Source organism: Lepidothrix coronata, unplaced genomic scaffold (genome assembly GCF_001604755.1).
Source record: "Lepidothrix coronata isolate B3197 unplaced genomic scaffold, Lepidothrix_coronata-1.0 Scaffold38, whole genome shotgun sequence".
Lineage (NCBI taxonomy): Eukaryota > Metazoa > Chordata > Aves > Passeriformes > Pipridae > Lepidothrix > Lepidothrix coronata.
Window position 1 is genome coordinate 363,147 of NW_016690218.1, and position 19,715 is coordinate 382,861.

Below are 19,715 nucleotides of genomic sequence, written 5' to 3' on the forward strand. Positions count from 1 at the left end.
GTATAACACAAAACAAGTATCCCTTTTCCAGCCTCTGGTGATTTTCATCACTCAAGAATCGTTTGCAGCCATCACTTCTGCCATACTCTTCCTGGTGTCCGTGGTATCTGCCCCACCCTACTGCAATGTGATACATCTTAAATTAGCCAGCTTTCTTCCTGCATGCAATAGATCAGCTGCCTTGAAATATATCAAGTAAGAAAATAAAACAAATAAGTGTCTTCCACACATCAATTTCTGTAATGACTCTGGCTCATTAAGGAACTGGTACAACTCTAGTCCACAGGCTTGTGCTGTTTTTCTTTAGAAAATGAGACAAACAGAGAGGAACAAACAGAACCCCACTAGTTTTGCTTTGAGTCTTTATGCATAATCACACCTGATAATTTACACACAAAGACAACACCAACGAACTCTGGTAACAAATAAATACTGGGTGCTATGCTGTCTCTACCTAGTACAATTTCACAGCTTTACATATATTCTACTTAAAATCAGCTTCAAGTGCTGTCAACCAAAACCTTTGCTTGCCTGGTTTCACCCTGAATGAAACAGTAACACCTGACAGCATCTACTTTTTTCTCTTGTAAATGTAGGTGAACTGTGAAGACCTTGTAAGATCTTAATATATGTAATTCAGGTTATGGAGATTAAAAAAGAACGAAAAAGAGGAAAAAAAAGTGTAAAGAAGATATTGACGCTGTGCATAGTTCAAGATATGACAAAATCCACCCTGGAATTAACTTATTGCTTTATCATCCTTCAGGTGCATTTGTTTCAAAAAAACATACCCCTCCTTCTATGACTTTAAGTCATATCATGGACTCACTACTGCAGATTCCAGTCGCTGGGAACTACACACACTTTACACCTCTTGTTTGCAAAACAATATATAAAGCATATGGTATCAAAGAAGTGTCACCTGTGGAACTTTAAAGTGCTTTTATTTCTAGTGCAGGCTCATTGAGGAATTCAATTACCTTGTGCCTAGAGCTAAGATCCTTATAAAATTTTAGAACCTATTTGGTTATAGCATGGTCAAAGAATTCATTATAAAAAAATACAATTGTTTGCAATTTCCAAGACAAAGTAAAATATCAAACAGAACAGATTTCCACTGTAGGACTGCTAGTTCTTTTAAGAACTTTATAGAATTATTCTTGACTTTTGATCAGCTATTCTGAATTCCTATTTAAACAAAAGAAGATTTTTACAAAAGCGAGACTGACGTGTTGTGTTATCAAAGCTGGAATAATGAATATTATCCCTTCAAACAAAGGGCAGAAAAGCACTCAAATTCTAGAGTGAAGATTCAGGGCAAATGGTGACAAATTGCCACCCTATCATCTGTGTCTGTAGTCTGGGGGTAGTTAATTAACTATCCCCATATGATATTTACATGGGCATAGCATCAGAGTTTTTCTGCCTTGTGAACTGGGGGAAGAACTACTGCCTCTCACAATGAAGGGATAGGCCCCGAGGAGGGGGAAAAAAATGGACCAGCCAGTTGCTCCAACTGCAAAGTTTTACAGCAAGGGAATACCAAGAAGCCAAACATGCAAAACCACGAAAGCCACAGGCACATCCTTACCACCCTAAGCACCTCGGTGATGCTGCTGGAGAGCAAGCTGCGCTTCTGGCAAGCATATGGGACAGCCAAGCTATAACCAAAACCACCTTCTGTAAAAGTACAAACACTCTTTCCTGTGGTGACAATCTCCATCTGCAACACCCAGCTGAGGAGTCCACATCGTCTCCAGCAGATGGCAAAGGTAGGAATTTGTTATTGTACTTAGAGTGATCTTTCCCTTCCCTTCAAGGCTCCTTATATTTGACACTTGCCTGTGCTCCTGGTGAGTTCTGCCCACCCACGGATCTGAGCTGGAGCTCCTCCACGTAGCAGACCAAAGCATTTGGCACAAAGCAATATTCCCTGCGAGTGCCAAGGAATGGTGGCAGTGCCAACACAGGAGGCACTTTGCACAAAGCATGTTTATTAGCTGTGACATAGAGCACAGCATTTGCAAAGAGCTAAGGAAGAAGACAGCTGCTGCAGCTCCTCTAATTGCCTCTCCCCAGACATCAACAGCAATTTACAATTTGGATGATGTTGCTGGAACTAAGTATGATCTAGATCCACACACAAGCTCTCCTCCTCACTTTTATAGGCCATGTGTTATATGAGAATTACAACTATTCAAACTGTTTCTATGAGTTAGGTTATCTCCTGCAAGGTTTTTTATTGCACATTCTCCTTTTGCTACTGGAAAATACAGAATTTGCTGTAGACAGTAATCAGATAATCACATCTTGTTACGAGCACGAGCCAGCAAGACTTGCTATTAGAGACTCTCTAATCTATCAGATCAAAACAAAGAAAATTTGAGATGTTTGCTAAAAATTATGCCTCTTAACACATTTCACAACAAAGGTAAAAAATAAAAATAAAAATAAATCAGTATATAGAGCAAGTAGGTCATTAGGTTCACATATATCCAAATTAAATTCTCAGTTACTCTACTACCACAGCATCTTGAAATATTTACTGTGTTCAGCTCCTGCTGTTCTGCTGCTAGCAAAAATTTAAAAGAATACACAGGAAGTCTGACAAATTAAAACATCATCAAGATTAATTGCACAAAAAGGATAAAACATTTCAAACAGTTGCACCCTTGAAAGATCAAAAGCTTTACTCCTCTACCAGTAGTTCTGAACTGCTTTATTGACAAAAAACACAAATGCAAAGCAAAACTGAAAATGTATGCAGACACATGAAACTGCAAAGACTCAGTAGATATTCTAAGCCCAATAGTTTACATGGGTAAAGAATTAGTAAAAAGAAATCAGAAGAGTGAATTAGACAGAAAAACTTTAAATTTAGGATGAGTATCCAAACTATATCTGCACCTGCAAGCACAGAGAATAAATGTGATGTCCACTTAGAGACTCGGTTGCATGGATCCAGAAGTTTGCTGATGCTTTGTGTAATAAAATAAGCATCAGTCTCCAGCCTCTATGATATTTTAGACCCATGGAAGACAAACATCTACTCTCTGTGGTGTCCTGCTCCCCTTAGATGTGCAGCATGCGTTTTGTGACTATACTGCACAGTAGAGTGATTTTTCTCAATTCAAGCTGTGAGTCAAATGAGAGGATGAGACTTACCCATGTTTCTCTGGACTCTTCACTGATAAGATTTCACTGCTGTTTTCATCAATGGGATGGACACGAGCAATATATTCTCCACTCTGCTGGTAAAACTTATACACAGCCACTTGAACTACACATTGATCACTGCTGCTTCTCAGCCAAGGGCTCAGGATGATGGGGCTCGGCCTCTCTGATGCGTTGAGAAAAAGAAATGAACCTAGAACAGAGAAGGCAACAAGAAAGCTCTGAAAATAAATAAATAAAGAACAAACCAAAAGCAAAACCCACCCAGGGTGCAGATGGATAGTTGTAATTTTCATGCCACAGCTCATTCTGCATGATATTTGCCAATTAGTTTGGAAAGTTTGCCCATTTTATATTAAGCCTTTTAAGACTGAGGCAACATTTCAACTCACCTTTGAATGGCCAGAACAAATATCACTTTTAGATTTAACGCCCAGAAAAAAAAGCCCAGGCTGATAATGAATGAGTTTTAGGTTTAGATTTTTGTCTGTAACGTCTCAAGTCTGGTCCAAACCCAAATATATTAGCCTTGGTTCAGTGGCATCCTGATTTGACTGCTCTGATAGATAGATAGATACATAGATAATTATTTACATCTATTTCTCGCATCCAAATAAAGAACACGAATTCAATACCTTTACTTTTGCTCTTCTATAAACAGAAGAGTGCACCATTTTAAAGTCTAATATTATAGATTCAGGATAAAGGCCTGACACAGTTTCCTTTCTTCAGCAATTCATTCTAATGTATTAATTTTATATGCAGCTAATTCACATTAAACATTTCATTATTATCCAGTACATTGACTCCCTTGGCCTAATTCTATTTCAATACAATCTGAGGCTTATCCAGTGGGACAGAGGTAATGTGTTTTCATCCCACTGCTGCTCAATTCAGGTAAGTCAAATTACTCCCTTTTGGCAGCTGACTAATTTACCAATTTGTCCACAGAGGAAACACACTGAGGTCTGTAGCTGGTAAATGAAATGGACCAACCCTTGAAGCAAGGAAGAGCATGATATTCCACAAATTCTAGCAAGACGGGTCAGATAATAAAATCTTATTGTCTCAATTACCTGGAACATCCATTAATAAAGCCTGTCTGTTAACACTTAAAACATGCAGGTCTGACAAAGAGTTTAATTTCATTGAGAGAGAAATTAAGGCCCAACAGTGTTGTAATTTAAACCTATTTCTAAATCTGCATTAATTTTAGCCAGAGCAGCAACCTGGTTTTGAAAATGCTAAGGTTGAAGTTTCAGAGGAATGATCTTCCACATCACTAAGCATGGCTCAGGTGATATGCAAGGTGTCTAAAAAATCCTAATGAGGGATTGAGCCAGAAATGAATCTGGCTTGCCTTCACCTCAATGTTCAAGCTGTGGATCACCAGGTGCAAACCAGCCACTCTGAGCACCTGCACCAGTTCACCTCCTACGATGGATCTGGTGAATTGTCCTTATTTAGTTGTTCTTCTTTCTCTCTACTGAACTAAGAGTCAAGAGCTCAGATTTGAATAGCTCACTGTCAGATGCCAGTTCAGAACAGGGGAACTGCACTTGTGTTCACAGATGGCCCCTTTGAAAAAGTCTGATTTGGCAATTCCTCTCAGGTCACACACAGGGCAATAATGGAAGGGCTAAAAATGAAGCCTGGACTCCTGTCAACCACTGTGTTTCCCTCCCATAAACACATTTCTCATAAGCAGTATTTTTGACATATTTGTCAAAAACAGTGTTCTTGACATTGGCACCACATTAATGACATATCTAAAACTAGAAAATATCTATACTGAAAGAAACATGAAGAAATACATAAGGTACAACCTGCTTGGATGTCAAGGTTTGTAAACAGAGAGAAGTGACATGCAGTCACAGCTTTTTTTTTGGTTTGTTTTACTAACTAGATTCCTTTATGTAAAATAACAGTTGTTAATCCAGTTGCTAACAGAATGGTTTGATGACTTTTTGTCAGTTATATACACACAATATATTTGTTGGGCAGTAAAATAAAATAAATAAATAATAAAAAAAAAATCAAAACTCAGCCACATGTATCATCCTTCCCTGACTCTCCCTTCTGTTGCAAACAAAAGAGAATTAGAGCAGTAAATCTTGTGACTTTAATTGTAGCATCCCCATAAGAACAATGAAATCTCTGACACGAAAGGGAGCAGAGATTTCTACTGGTGGCAGAAATACACTAAGCATTGCAATAATTGCTGATGGTAACTTGCCAGGTGCAAGAACCATTTGCTCATCTTACTGCCTTGCAACAGGGAGTCAGATTTTAAAAATAACAAACAAAGGCAGCTCTCATTCCTTCTTTTCTTGCAGTGGTTCTAAATCAAGAGAGCTGCCAAGGGTAGTTCCTCTTCTGCTCTGACTTAAGGTCAGGTTTGAAACATCTGTGAAGTCCAATGGTAGACTAGGGTAGCTGCTACAGCAAATTCGAGAGATAGTCATGAACCTCCTTTGTTTTGACTTTTCTATTTAAACTCTCTATTTACAGGGCTCACACTTTGCAACTGTATCTTATTACTCATCAGGTGGCTGGTTCTACCTACTAATTTATATTGATGAAAGGAATACAATTTTGCCATGGTGGGGTTACCCCAGCACACTGTCCCAGGATACTGGGAGGAACAACCCCACACTGTGTGGGTGTGAAGCAGTGCCTAGGAATTCATTATGAAGGACATGGCTATTACACTGTGCTGGCCTCACCACCAGCACACAGTCTTGTCAGAAATGTCCTCTAGTGCATACTTCTGGGGAGATCATCTACTAGAGCTATGACAGATTATATTTTTAATATAGAGATTTACTTTATTTCTAAAAAGGAGAGAATAAAAAAAACTTTGTTCTTGTTTTTGAAAGCTCAGCTATCTTATGGGTGACTTTCCTGTCTTTTGAAGTGTTCTCTTTTTGCTCTTACTGCTGTTCTTAAGCGTCAAGCAAAGAACTATCAGAGCTGCCTTTAGCTCTGGTGTTATGGGAACGGTTTCCAAAGTTGCAATGAGGGGTACTTGCTATGAAATCACACAGACTTTCTTATACAGCAGAATTTGAAGATTCTGGGATTAAACTATGGCACCCACAAAGGAATAATTAACGTACCTAATGTGAAAAATTATACATTTTGAACACAAATCCCTGTGCTTCTCATTTCCCTCAAAAGCACAACCTCTCAGCCACTGCTTGCCACTGTTTCATGTAACGGCCTCCCACAGGATCAATATGACCATTTCCAGGATCAGATGAGACACTGCTACTTAGAAAGGGTTAAAATATCACGTGGAGATTGATTCCACATCCATGCCAAGGGATACAAGAACATTCTATTTCACACCAATGGACTTTCTGAGAAAAATCAGAAGCTACACGTTCACTTGTATTTCCCTCCAGTGGGGAACCATGTGGTATGCTTCGAGACCATTTGTAGACCCATAAGGCTTTAAGGTTCCAGAGATAATTTCCTTGCATTATTTTCTCCTGTGGCTTGCAGCTCTAATAAGACTCCTGGGATCCTCCCAGGTGAATAGCTAGAAGAAGCACTGTAGCTTCCACCAAACTCCTTCCGCTATTTAGATACCAAGGGACATAAGCTGAGATGAAAGGTCCCCTTCATGGTACATGCTGCCAGTGTCACATGCTACTGCTCAGGACTCTGAAGGGTCTACTTACTTATCACAAAGATCTTCACCAATGAGTCATTTCAGCAGTCTTTTGCTATAGGTTTTAAATCGGACTCTGGCTGCACAGTGCATTGCTGATATTAAAGAGGTGCAGTTAAAATAATCACATTGTAACTAGATATTCAGCCAGAGATCCAGACACTTTGCACTTCTGGGGTCTTGAGCTCATTCATCATCATCATCACGCAGAACCATGGGTTTGCAGAGGGAACAGCATTCAGTATTTTGCACCAAATACACTCGTGTTTGTGCTATATGACAGAAACCCTACCAGTTGATACTGCTCTGTGGTGTTCCAGACACTGCTGGTCTAAACGCAAATACTTTATTTTCCACATTCCCCCTAAACACTCACACTGTGTGAGAAACCTACCAATAACACTCAGCTTCTAATAATATTTTTTCCCTGCCTTTTTAATAGCTGCAGTCATAATGCAATGGTATTACTCATCCTCATATGTTGTGTCTGATAACATCTCTGGCAACTTGTTGTCACTTCAGACAAATGCACATGAAAAAATATTTATGCTTTAAGCACAGCGAATTATTGCAGTTGACATAAAAGGAATATTACAAGACAAATAAATATATCCGGCATGAAAAATTGTTGTTGATCCTTTGGATACTTGTTTACAACATTTTAACATTCATGTCACACAAAAGGAAGGATGGTTTATCAACTTAGTAGCAAGATGTTTTTGAGGTGACGAAGACAGCTTCAAGCTGTGCTGTTCAGGACTAATGAGGTAACAGATTATTTGTAAACAAGAAAACTGATGCTAATGTACTATGCATGTACAGATACACTATGAACAAAGCACCTGTCCAAAACAGTTTTCAAATTAAGGAGTACAAACTGGTAAGGCTACAACTTCAAACCACATCAGCAATGAAGCCCATTCCCACAATATCTGGCCCAACATCCTTATCTGATATGGAGGCACAAAACACCTGAAACTCATGCCAGTGAATGCTAAGGAAAGCCTGAGATTATGGGGTTCAAAAGACAGAGCCATCCCTTGGCCCTAAGAACTGGGTAAACTTAGAATCCTATTGCATGCCCCTTTTAAATCTGGTCATCTGACAGCTACCTAATAGCTTTGAATGCACCCTGCTAACCGTTCATATCCTAAATCCTTCCCAGTCAGTCTCAGGGTAAAACCACAGACAGAGCCAGGTCAGGTTCAACTGCTCAATAACCTCGTGATGCTCAGCAAGGTCAGTGCAACCCTATTGCATCCTCTGACCTTTCCAAGGTAAGCAGTCTAGGAAACATGGCTGCAGCCCAAAAAGGCAGCAGCTTGAAAAGTTACATTGGGAAATAGGGTTCGCTGCAGAAAACAGCAACAAGCTCTTCTGGGACAAATACACAGAGGCAACTCCTCAACTTGCAGTTGAGGTCTAGGATTTCCAGCGTGTGACATTCCTGGATACCTGATAGCACGTAACCAAATAAGGTCCTAAAGATGTGATATCAAGCAGGCCAATGGGACATAAAAAAATCAGTTACAAAATTGACATGCATTTGAATTTATGAAAAAAGGAACTTCACATCATTTAAAAACAGTATTTAGTAACACACCCACGCCAATAATACACACAGAGCAGACATCTGGGTACTTCACACAAATTAAAGTGTCCCCATGCCAATTCAAGCATATTTCTTCCCTAATAACTAAAGACCACAGTTTTGTTATTTTAACTTTCTTGAAAAGTCTTCTTTTGACACTGTCTCCCATAACATCCTCATAGGTAAGCTCAGGAAATGTGGGCAAGATGAGTGGACAGTGAGGTGGGTCAAGAACCAGCTGAATGGCAGAGCTCAGAGGCTCAGGATCAGTAGTGGATTAGAATCCAGTTGGAGGCCTGTAGTCAGTGGCATTCCTCAGGGATCAATACTGGGTCCAGTCTTATTCAATTTGTTTAGCAAGGACCTGGACAAACGCGTAGAATGTAACCTCAGAAAGTTTGCTGATGATACGAAATAGGCAGGAGTGGCTGATACACCTGAAGGCTGTGCTGCCATTCAGTGGGCCCTAGATAGGCTGGAGACTTTTGTGGAGAGAAACCTAATGGGGTTCAACAAGGGCAAGTGAAGGGTCCTACACCTGGGGAGGAATAGCCCCAAGTATCTGTACAGGTTGGGGGCTGACCTACTAGAGAGCAGCTCTGCTGGGTGTCTGGTGGATACCAAGTTGACTATGAGCCAGCAGGCTGCCCTTGCACCCAGGACAGTCAATGGCATCCTGGGGTGCATCAGGAACAGTGTGACCAGCTGGTTGAGGGAGGTGATCCTCCCCATCTACCCAGCCCTAATGAGGCCACATCTGGAGTGCTGTGTCCAGTTCTGCGCCACTCAGTACAAGAAAGACAAGCAGCTACTGGAGAGGGTCCAGTGGAAGGCCACAAAGATGACTGAGGTTCTGAAGCACCTCTGTTACAAGGAGAAACTGCAGGAGCTGGGCCTGTTTAGTTTGGAGAAGAGATGACTAAGAGGGGAACTCATTAATGCATATAAATATCTCAAAGGGAGGGCGTTAAGAGGACGGTGCCAGACTTTTTTTTGGTAGTCCCCAGTGACAGGTGGAGGAGCAATGGCCATAAACTAAAACATAAGAAGTTCCACCTCAACATGAGGAAGAACTGCTTTACGTTGAGGGTGGCAGAGCACTGGGGCAGGCTGCCCAGGGAGGTTGTGGAGTCTCCCTCTCTGGAGACATTCAGAACCCACCTGGATGCATTCCCGTGTCACCTGCTCTAGGTGACCCTGACTTGGCAGGGGGGTTGGACTGGATGACCTTGAGAGGCCCCTTCCAACACTAACAATTCTGTGGTTCTGTGAAAAGCAAGGCTCAAAACACAGCTAGGCTGACTTAATCTGATCACAGTTATAAAGCAGCAATTTAACAATCCTTTGGAAAACTGATAGATTGTTATTCTGAACATAAACTCCATCTTCCTACTAAAAGGATTTTATTACCTTTCACATACAAGTTCAATACTCTACCAGATTAAATTAGGGCTGTAAAAACTATTAACAGTCAACGTCTGCTGGGGACTGTACAGTAGAAAAAAATTATTTAAATCAAGTTTTATAGTCTTTAGAGATGCTGACTAGAGAGAACATTTCTACTAGTATCACAAAACATCCCACAGAGCTGGCCTTTGGATTCTTCATTTTACACTTAACTTTCAAATTAACTATTCAAGCAAAAGTCTCAAAGCAGGAGCTCAGTAGTTGGTAAAAGCCATGAAATAACTGGGCACTACCTGAGTGACAACATTAAGAAAAGATACTGTAATACTTTTTCCAGGCTTATTTATATGGATTTTCTAATTGCCTCATCAAGGCTCCAAAATGTGCTGAATGTGAAGAATGTGAATAGTCTCCAGTGCTGAATGCAATGTGACTGCATAAGCACCAAAAGATTTGCAACATGCTAGACTTGCATCTGACTTAAAATTCATGAAGGTAACAGCCTTTGAATTATTACAAAATTTGGAGCTGAACAATTCTTAACAATCTAATTATGCTAATTGAATGATATCTCACCTCTTTGGAAGTCGATCAGAGTTCTTGCTATTAGCTTAAATAGAACCAGGATTTCACTTCTAATACCTAGCAGGAATGTGAGCATGTTTCTCTAGATGATGCAAGAGCAATTCAGAAACGCTAATGAATTCATACTAACTCTTGTGGGCGTGTAATACATTTTACAAATGGACAAGTTAAGGCAGACATTAAACAACTGCAAACAGCGTGTGGCCAAGATTTGTATCAGAGCAGAGATCTGCAAGTCAAAGCTCTTTAAAATTACCTCCTATTCAAGTATTTTTCATTTCCAAAGTATAAAGGGAAAGGCCAATAATACATCAAAGCAAAATGAAGTAAAATATTGTTCTCTTACTAAGTCATCAAACAAATTTGATTTGCCCTACATGATTTGTCTTAAATTCAAAGGTTTCACTCATATAAAACCTTGTCCCTCAAACAACCAGTATTCACTGTGATCCTTGGGAACTGCAGCAGTGCTATAGAAATGTAAGTTAAATTTAGGAAAGACAGGAGTCCTTCCTTTTCTCACACTCCAGTTCCAGAAATTTTCTTTATTATTTTACCTATTCTCTTGGAGGCAACCTTGAAGCCCAACACACAGAGAGGAGTCTCCTAGCAGTGACCTTCACACAGCTCTTTCACAGATTTCCCCTGTCACTTCCCTAAAATCAGGTGTGGTGCGTGAGCTGAAGTCCAAATGAACACTATTATAACACTTTATTACTATTTATCGGTTTAAATTCCAACAATCCCTAGCATATCTCATCACAGTACTCTTTAGACAGACAACAAAAAAAGATGATTTTCTCACAAAGCAGTGTAAATCAAGGTTTTTCAAAAAGGAAAAGTCATATGGAAGAAAAAGGAAACAATTAAAAGCTCCAGGTATTGCCTTCTGTAACAAGAGCTAGAGCCAGATGCTGTTACAGCCCAATTCCTAAATGACTCAGCAGCGTTTGCTCCCAGCTAAAAAGCACTGAACTGAAAAAAGTAGATAGTTAATTAAAAACTTAGAATTCAATGCTGAAATTAAAATCTTTCCTAGAGAATGACAGAAGAGTCTTTAAATAATTCAGCCTTGCACAGCTGATTAACCAATATGCATCTTCTCTTTTGCTGCTGACAGAGGCGAATGGTAAGTTACTTCTGAGCTGTCTGTTCTGAGACTAGAAGATGGAAGAATTTTCTGTCACCATGAACAAGGCAGACCTAAAGGGAAAGCTAAGAGGAAGCTGGTTCTGACAGTAAAAATAGAGAGGCAGAATGCCTGTTCAGTAGCCCACAGTGTGTGCAGTAGTTAAGGGGAGGATGTGAAAGGAAGACTAATGCTGTGCCTCTAGTTGCTGTTTTGCCCTCGAGTGTGCTTATTCGATTACACTTGGGAGGCTAGAAGCCTAAAAATTAAGAAGTTCAGCAATATTCTGACGCACAAGTACCTGAATAGAAACGTGCCTGGAACAGAATTGCAGCAACTCACAGTTCAGTAACGTCAGAGACCGTGTTAAACAACTAGTAAGTACTGCGAGTTATTCCCCTGAAGAACCAGGAAAGCCACAAGAGAAGGTGCATAATTAAATCAATTTGGTGTAGCCCTCCTCCTTTTTCACTCCGAGCTAGGATTGAACTCATTACATTGGGGCTGCCGTTATGTCAGCTTTAAGTGCACAAGGGTCATAACTCAGACCATCAGAGAATCACGAAATTGGTCTGCAGATAACATAAATAAGATAAATCTTGAGGAGATGGTGTATTTTAATGTCCCACACATTTTAATCCATTGTTGTCAGTCTCTCCTCTACACACTTACATATACATCCATGCACCCAGTACCAGGAGACTATTAGTTGGCCAACTGCCCCCATATGTAGTGGGAAATGTGATGATCCTATCCAGAGCTTGCTGAATGCCTGATAGCATAAAGCACCAAATCCCTGCCCACTATCAGGCATCTCTCCATTGAGTGGTTGTGAGTCATCTTCAGCTCACCCCTCAGATACCTCTTTCCAGCCTAAGCAAGCCCAGCTCCCCCTACCTCTCCAAGGGGAATACATCCTGTGGGCCCCTGAACACACAGGCAGCCCCAGTGGACCCTGCCAGTTTCCCCAAATCCCCCTTGACCTGGAAAAAGAAGCCAAGGCCAGACACAGCAACTCAGGTGTGGCCTCACCACCACCAAGTGGTCCAGAACAAGTAACTTCTTTCAGTGCTGGTTGCCTTCCTCCTACCTTACTTTGCATGGCTGCCTACCCTATTTGTTGTGAGTTGGGTCCTCCATAATTTGCAGGTCCTCTTCAGCAGGACTGCTCAAGGCTACCAGTTCCCAAACTGGGAGAATGCTGCACCAGCAGATCCTGGTCCAAGAGCAGAGCTTGTCACTTCTGGTGGCTCCACAAGGCTCCTTTTAGCCCAGTCCTCAAGTTTACCAAGGTCCCCTTGGAGAAAAGTTTTGCCATTGACTGCATCAGCCAAGTCCCCTCTCCTTTCAGTTCATCTGGATCATCTACAGATTTGACCAGTGTCTCATTGTCCAAGTCATGGATGATAATACTGAGCACCATCAGCCCCAATTCTGGTTCCTGGGGTCAGCTCTGCTCAGTGCTGGCTGTCACTGGGCATGAAGCCACCAAGTTTTATTGGCCTCTGAGCTCTCTGTCCAGTTTTCAGCCTGCCTAACAGGGAGCTCACCCACCCAGACCTCCTTAGCTCCCACATGAGAATGCTGGGGATGATGATGCTTAAAGCCTTCCTAAAGTCAAGATGAAGTACACCCATGGTTTCTTGTTCCCTCACACACCCAGTCATTTGACACTAAAGGACATGAGGCTGGTGAACAATGATTTGTCCTTGGAAAATCCATGCTAAGAGCTCCCAATTATTTTTTTGTCCTCTACCTGTTTGGGAATGGAGTCCAAGAGGACAGGCTTTATATTCTTTTTAAGGATTGATATGAGGGAGACCAGCCTGTAGTTCTCCAACTCCTACATCTTGCCCTCCTTAGAAATGAACATACTACTAAATCTTTTCTGGTTGTCAAGGACTTCCTTCAATTGCAATGATTTCTCATTGATATTAGATACAGCATCTTTGGTTGTACCCAGTTCCAGGGACTTCAAAGCATCCAGATTCTCTAAGTAGTCCCTAACTTTGTGCTCTCACAATCCTTGCTGCCCTTTCCTTGAACCCATGTTGTTACATGCCAAGGTCTGCAGGCTGCCCTGACCTGTAAACGCAAAGAAAGTCACTGAGTACTTCTACCTTCCCAGTATCATCTGTCAATAAAATTGCTTTAACATGTACCAAGGAAGGCTAATGGATCCTTTTAAACCCTCTTTTTTTTCCACAGAGCCTGGGAGGCTCATTGAAGGCCAGACCTCTTTACAGGGAGGCTCATTGAAGGCCAGACCTCTTTACAGAGAATACCTTAGGAAGTCACTGCACCACAGTCCAAGAGAATGAGGAAAAAGATACCTGGCAGCTACAAATAGACAGACACTGACAATGGCACACAAAGAAACAAAGAGGAGCTTCAGTCATGTCAACAGTGACCACTAAATCACATGTATCTCAAAATATTTTTGCTACACTACCAAACTCTAATTTCTATGTCTTCTCTCTTCTCTTGAGTTTGCTTTTCTTACTGTGATTGCACTGCGATTCACTTACAAATTATATTTTTGCTCAGAAAGAGCCATTTTTTCTTTACTTATTCTGCAAACTACCTATCACACTTTTGGGCTCTGAATAGTGTGAACTAACTGAAATAATAAGGACATTGCTTTTTCCAGCAGTGAGAAAGCTGGAAAAAGACTCCACTCTTCATGCAAGCAAATACCTCTGGGGCTTCAGTGTGGGTTTCACATGAATACAAATTGTAGAAGTTCAAGCTTTCGATGAACATTATGGATGAAAGACTGTACAGATCTTTTGCTCTAAAAACAAAAAGCACAGCCACAGGGGATCTGCCCACTGAACAGGGCATGCCAATCTTCTCATATGTTGCAATCCTACCTTCAGCACACCTTTTAAATCAATTCTATTTCTCAAGAGAGACATGTTTATCTTAAAAAATAACAAACTTGGACAGCACAAAGCCTAACTATAATGGAGAAATGTTACATGAATTCAATTAAACAGCACTAACCATTATATGTCATAGGAGTTTTCTTCTTCCAAGAATGTCTCTGAAACGTCACCACAGCCCTAACCAAGGATTTCTGCCCCAAAAATCAAACTGAGGAAGTCACATACATTATTGTCAGGGGAGAGGTGGGTGGAGGTGTATCCGCAAGGATGTACAAGGCTCTTCTGACCAACTACATTCACTTTTCAGTCTTACTGAAACTATCTAATGAGAGAAAAAAAATCAAGTAGTCAGACTTATCATTCTGCTGGCATCCTGAACAAATTACCTTTAGCTCACTGACATTCCAATTTTCTAGAAACAGGCATAGTTATGCTAAAAGGGTTATGACTTGTGTATTTATCTTGGTTACAATTATTCCATCCTCTTTTCACTTCCCTAAGATATAGCATAAATGAGAAATCCCATTTTATTTGATTTTTTTTGTTAGCTATAGACTGAAAGAACTACTGTCTTATTAAAAGACTATCTCACTACTCTACTTTTAGCCTGGAGATAACAGAACAAGGGATGCATGGCAGGGTGAATTGGAAATGGATTGTGGGTCATAATACGGATTTTACACAGCCCAGAACGACGCTCAAGAGTTTAGAAGCTGGCTCTGTCTGACAGAGTGATTCCAGTTGATGATTTCTGTGAGTCCCCATCACGAAGCCATTACCATTATCAGGACCATAGTGAGATATTTTGGTGGTAAGGTGGTGGAAATGAAACTTCTGTGGTTCCTGTACTGCAGACACACAGGGGATTTTGACCTCAGTGCTGTCTCATTCTACCTACACTTAGCCCTAAGTGTCTCCCAGTGCTTATCCCTATGGAGCAAAACCACAGTAAATGTTACTTCTGAGATGAACAGGTTCATCAGATAGAATGTGCAAGAGGTGCAGAAGCGATTCAGGAGCCCAAAGAGATCTGGCATGTGAATGGGGACAGCTTACCTTAACACCGTGAAGGGATAAGGGTTGGGCTCCAATATCTTTCTGGATGTCCCTTCCAACTCATCATATTCTGTGATTCTCTAACTATTCTTTCCCTCAGCTTCTCCCTCTGGTGACAGATGACTTCCCTGCTAGCAAAGCACTAGTGGAAACACCTAATTTCACAAACTGATGCATTATGGTAACTGGTGCAGTATTTTATGCAACATAGTACAGATGAAAGTTGAAAGTAAGCTGAGTAAATTTAAGGTACTTCTGGTAAACCACCCATGTTGTCTTTAAATTCACAAAGGTCACTGGTGTTCTACAGAATGACAAAGAAAGATGCTTAGGACTTAGTTTTAATAAGGCTGCTTCTAAAAGCCCGTACTGTAAAACACCACATTATTAAGAGAGGAGAGATCTTACCTGTTATTTCACTTTTACACCATTCACATAATTTGCCTACATTTTGCATTTCACCTGCAGGTCACTTTTCTTTTCATGGCTACAGTACCTTCCTTTCCTAATTGGAGGCATTAGCACAAGGCTGCCAAAACCTGTGGCAAGGGATGTTATTTAAACCCAGACAAGATTCTGCTTTCTTTGACTTCAAACAAAACCTTATGGCCACCTGTCAAATAATCCAAGGCTCAACAGACCCACATTTTTTTGAAAGCATCCCTTTTGGTCTTAAATCAGTCTGGCAGCCTTCTTTCAAGGATGGAAAATAAAATCCCCTAGGAATAAGCTGGTAGATGCAGCAGACATGTAAGCTGTAATATAGCAGTGAAGAGCAAACAGAGAGCTCTCCTTTTCTTGCAACATCCAGGCAAATAGGATTTACTGCTGTGGCTTTCCAATAACCTGAGCCCTGCACACAGTGAATGTGCTATAGGCTGCTATGAAGTGGTTGGCACAGGCTCCATAAAGGTTGCAGGAGATATCCAAGCTTCACTGAATAATGCTCTCTCCCTCTTTTCCTTTTAGATAAAAGTAAATATTGCAAGGTCATATGCAGCAGAAATGCACTGTTGACAGCACATCACTATGGAGGCTCTAATAAGCCCATAGGTATTTGTGCATATATGTCATATTTGACAGCATGCACTTTAACAGTTCCTGCAGGCAGTATTTTTCAGCCTAACTGGCAAGGTTTTTATGGTTTTTCTATTAAACTATTTGGGTTTGTTTTTTTTTTTTTTAAAGAGAATAACAGGGTTTTTCTGTTCATTACAAACACAGAACTGATCCTGAAGGAAACGCTGCAGAGACTTGCAGGCTGAGGAGGCTTTCAAACCATTTCCATCTTTGAAGATGAGCTATCAGGGTACTTAATTTAGTTAAGTCTCAGTATGGCTGTAATTCTTGTTCTAGATACCCTTGACAGGTTTTTTCTTTAAGGAGAAATGTGTAAAAGGAAGCAAACAGAACTACTGAAACAGAAAAGCTGTCTTCTTTTGGTGGTCTTCAACACTGAAAAACTACTACCCAACATGACTCTTGCATCAGGAGGAAAGGTACAGCAGTCTCTTCCAGCTTTTGGCATTCTTGTAGGAAAATCAACTGAATGGGAACTCTGAACACAGGACAATAGAGACAAGAAGAATGTTGGTGAGATGCACGACACCAGCATCCTCTCTTCAAGGCTATAATCCATCATTCAAGCACAGAGAAATGAGATCTGGAATCTTAGGACCTTTGTGATTTGACATACCTGACTTTCAAGGCCTCTGACAGAAGCTAAGCACCCCTACATTAAAAGCCAAAAAATGACAGGCCTGGTTTACAGTGACCATCTCTTGCTATCCTATAGACAACAGCCCCTTCCTGACTGCAACCAAACTGAACCCTAATAAATGTGTCAGTGAGACTTCATTTAATTTTTAAGTTTCCACAGAAAATAGTACTAAAGCCAGCATGAGCACTGGATCGCATACGTAGGAAGTTTAAATAAGATCAGCTGATTCCAACAGTTCTTTTTGCAGTGGCCCTTACCTGGTATCCCTTTCTAGCACTCTAAAATAAAGGTATTCACATGCTGTAGATACTCTAAGGACAGTTTCTGAAGTCAAGTTTGAAGCACAATGGCAAATTAAGTTTTCACTACTGCTTCATGTATGACACTTGTCTTCTGAATGGGAGAGGCATTATTTGTAAAAATATCAACATGGTACATTTGACTAATTTTGCAAAGAAACTAATGCAAATCCACAAATGCTTTCAGGGCAATTCTCAAACAAATTATCACAGAATCACAGAATGGTTTGGGTTGGAAAGGACCTTAAGGATCATCTAGTTCCAGCTCCCCTGCCATGGGCAGGCACACTCTCCACTAGACCAGGTTGCTCAAAGCCCCATCCAACCTGGCCTTGAATACTTCCAGGGATGGGACAGCCACAGCTTCTATGGGCAACATGTGTCAGTGCCTCACCACCTTCACAGTAAAGAATTTATTCCTAATAAACTATCTCAATCTACCCTCTATCATTTTAAAACCATTACCCCTCATCCTATCACTACCCCACCTGATGAAGAGCCCCTCCCCATCTTTTCTGTAGGCCCTTTTTAGGTATTGGAAGGCTACTGTAAGGTCTCCCCAGAGCCTAATCATGTATAATGTTGTACATACTCTTTTCTCCTTTAAAATATGGTATAAGCTGTGCCACTTTTGAAGGTTTCAAATACAAATTGCAGAATGCCTTGATATGGAAGATTGTCTTCATTTCGAAACAGCAGACAACCAAAACTTGGTAGTCATTTTACATCACTGCACAGCCCACAAAGCCAATAAAATGCTCTTTTGAGAAAATACTAACCTGGTACAGCTAGGTGGAAATCAGATGACACCTTGTATTAAAGTAAAAGCATTTACTCTGTGGTAAATGAAACATACAAGACCCAAACCAAACCAAACCGGATGGTGAGGAATGATACGTAAAGCCATAAAAGACAACCTCCATAATCCTATACAGTTTAGTCTACAGTCTTCAAAAAGGGAGCAATATACCGGAAACTCAACTTGATGCTATTGCTTGAAATATTAAAATGCGTTCAAGGGTTTGATATCGGTCTGTTATTGGCAGATTTTAATACCTTGTGTGGTGAAGATGAAGACTGATCAAGGACCACAGTTCATAAACAATTGAAACATAAACCATTCTGAAGTATAACAGCACTCAAGAGAATCAAAATATTTCATATTTTCCAGGGAGATTAAGTACTGGGTAAAGCTAGCACCACCTACACTATAGCATACAGAATAATCTTGGCTTTACAGAAATAACAGTGGCAATTTTTTCCTTGGCCTCTAGACTTCCAGCAGGGCTATCAACTTATAATGGAGGCTTTCCGTCATGTGGATACCTACAGAGTCAGAAACAGAGTTGCAGCTGCTATTTATTTCATGAAGATCATCCTAAAACCTTTAGAGCTGGTAAATTTTGGGCTTTATAATTCAGATACTTTTAATGTAGTACCTTTCCTCCCTAGCCAGCTGCTTCAAAAAAATCAAATCATATCTGCCTTTCCATTTTGTCAATGATGCACCCTCTCATGGGTGCTGGAACTTTCTTCAATTTTGTAATTATTATTTTAGATAGATTAGGAAGATCTCCCCTGCCTTAGCCCTAAGCACATCAAGTGAGACTCTCAATTATAAGAGAACTGTCATTTCTGTGGGAAAAAGCTCTAATGTTCTGTTGTAATTCCTTAGCATCGAGGTCCAGCAGAAACTAAACCCTTTATATAGCCAGAAAACAGACACATTTAGCTCAACCTTTATTCTTCTACAGCTAGCAAATTACCCTACTTCTTTCATTAACAAAATCAATCTGTATCTTCTATAAGCAAAGCATCTATTCCACACTTTCCCTCTCCCTCTTTGAGCGTGGACCTTCATTCACGAAGTACCAAGCCTAGTAACTACATCCCTCCTCATGCACGTGGCGCTTACTGCAAAGGAGAGAACAAGGATGAAAATCCCATTTAGAGGATGTGTGTGTGCTGGTTTTGACTGGGATGGAGTTAAATTTCTTCATAGGGGCTATGAGCTAAATTTCTTCTTGTAGGGGCTATGTTTTGGATTTGTGAGAAAACAGCCTCCAAAACAGAGGCATGTTTTGGTTATTGCTGATCAGTGCTTACACACAGTAAGGCCTTTTCTGTTGCTCACCCCACCCCACCAATGAGTGGGCTGGGGGTGCACAAGGAGTCGGGAGGGGACACGGC

General features: G+C 40.7%; 1 protein-coding gene across 1 annotated transcript in view; it reads right to left on the reverse strand.

Annotated features, from left to right (window-relative positions):
* The window catches only part of ALK (anaplastic lymphoma receptor tyrosine kinase), a 307,709-nt gene that overhangs the window by 159,295 nt on the left and 128,699 nt on the right, over positions 1 to 19,715 (reverse strand). Inside the window, exon 4 of the mRNA XM_017812959.1 lies at positions 3,166 to 3,367. Within this exon, the coding sequence (XP_017668448.1) occupies positions 3,166 to 3,367 (202 nt within the window). The remainder of the gene's footprint in view (positions 1 to 3,165; positions 3,368 to 19,715) is intronic.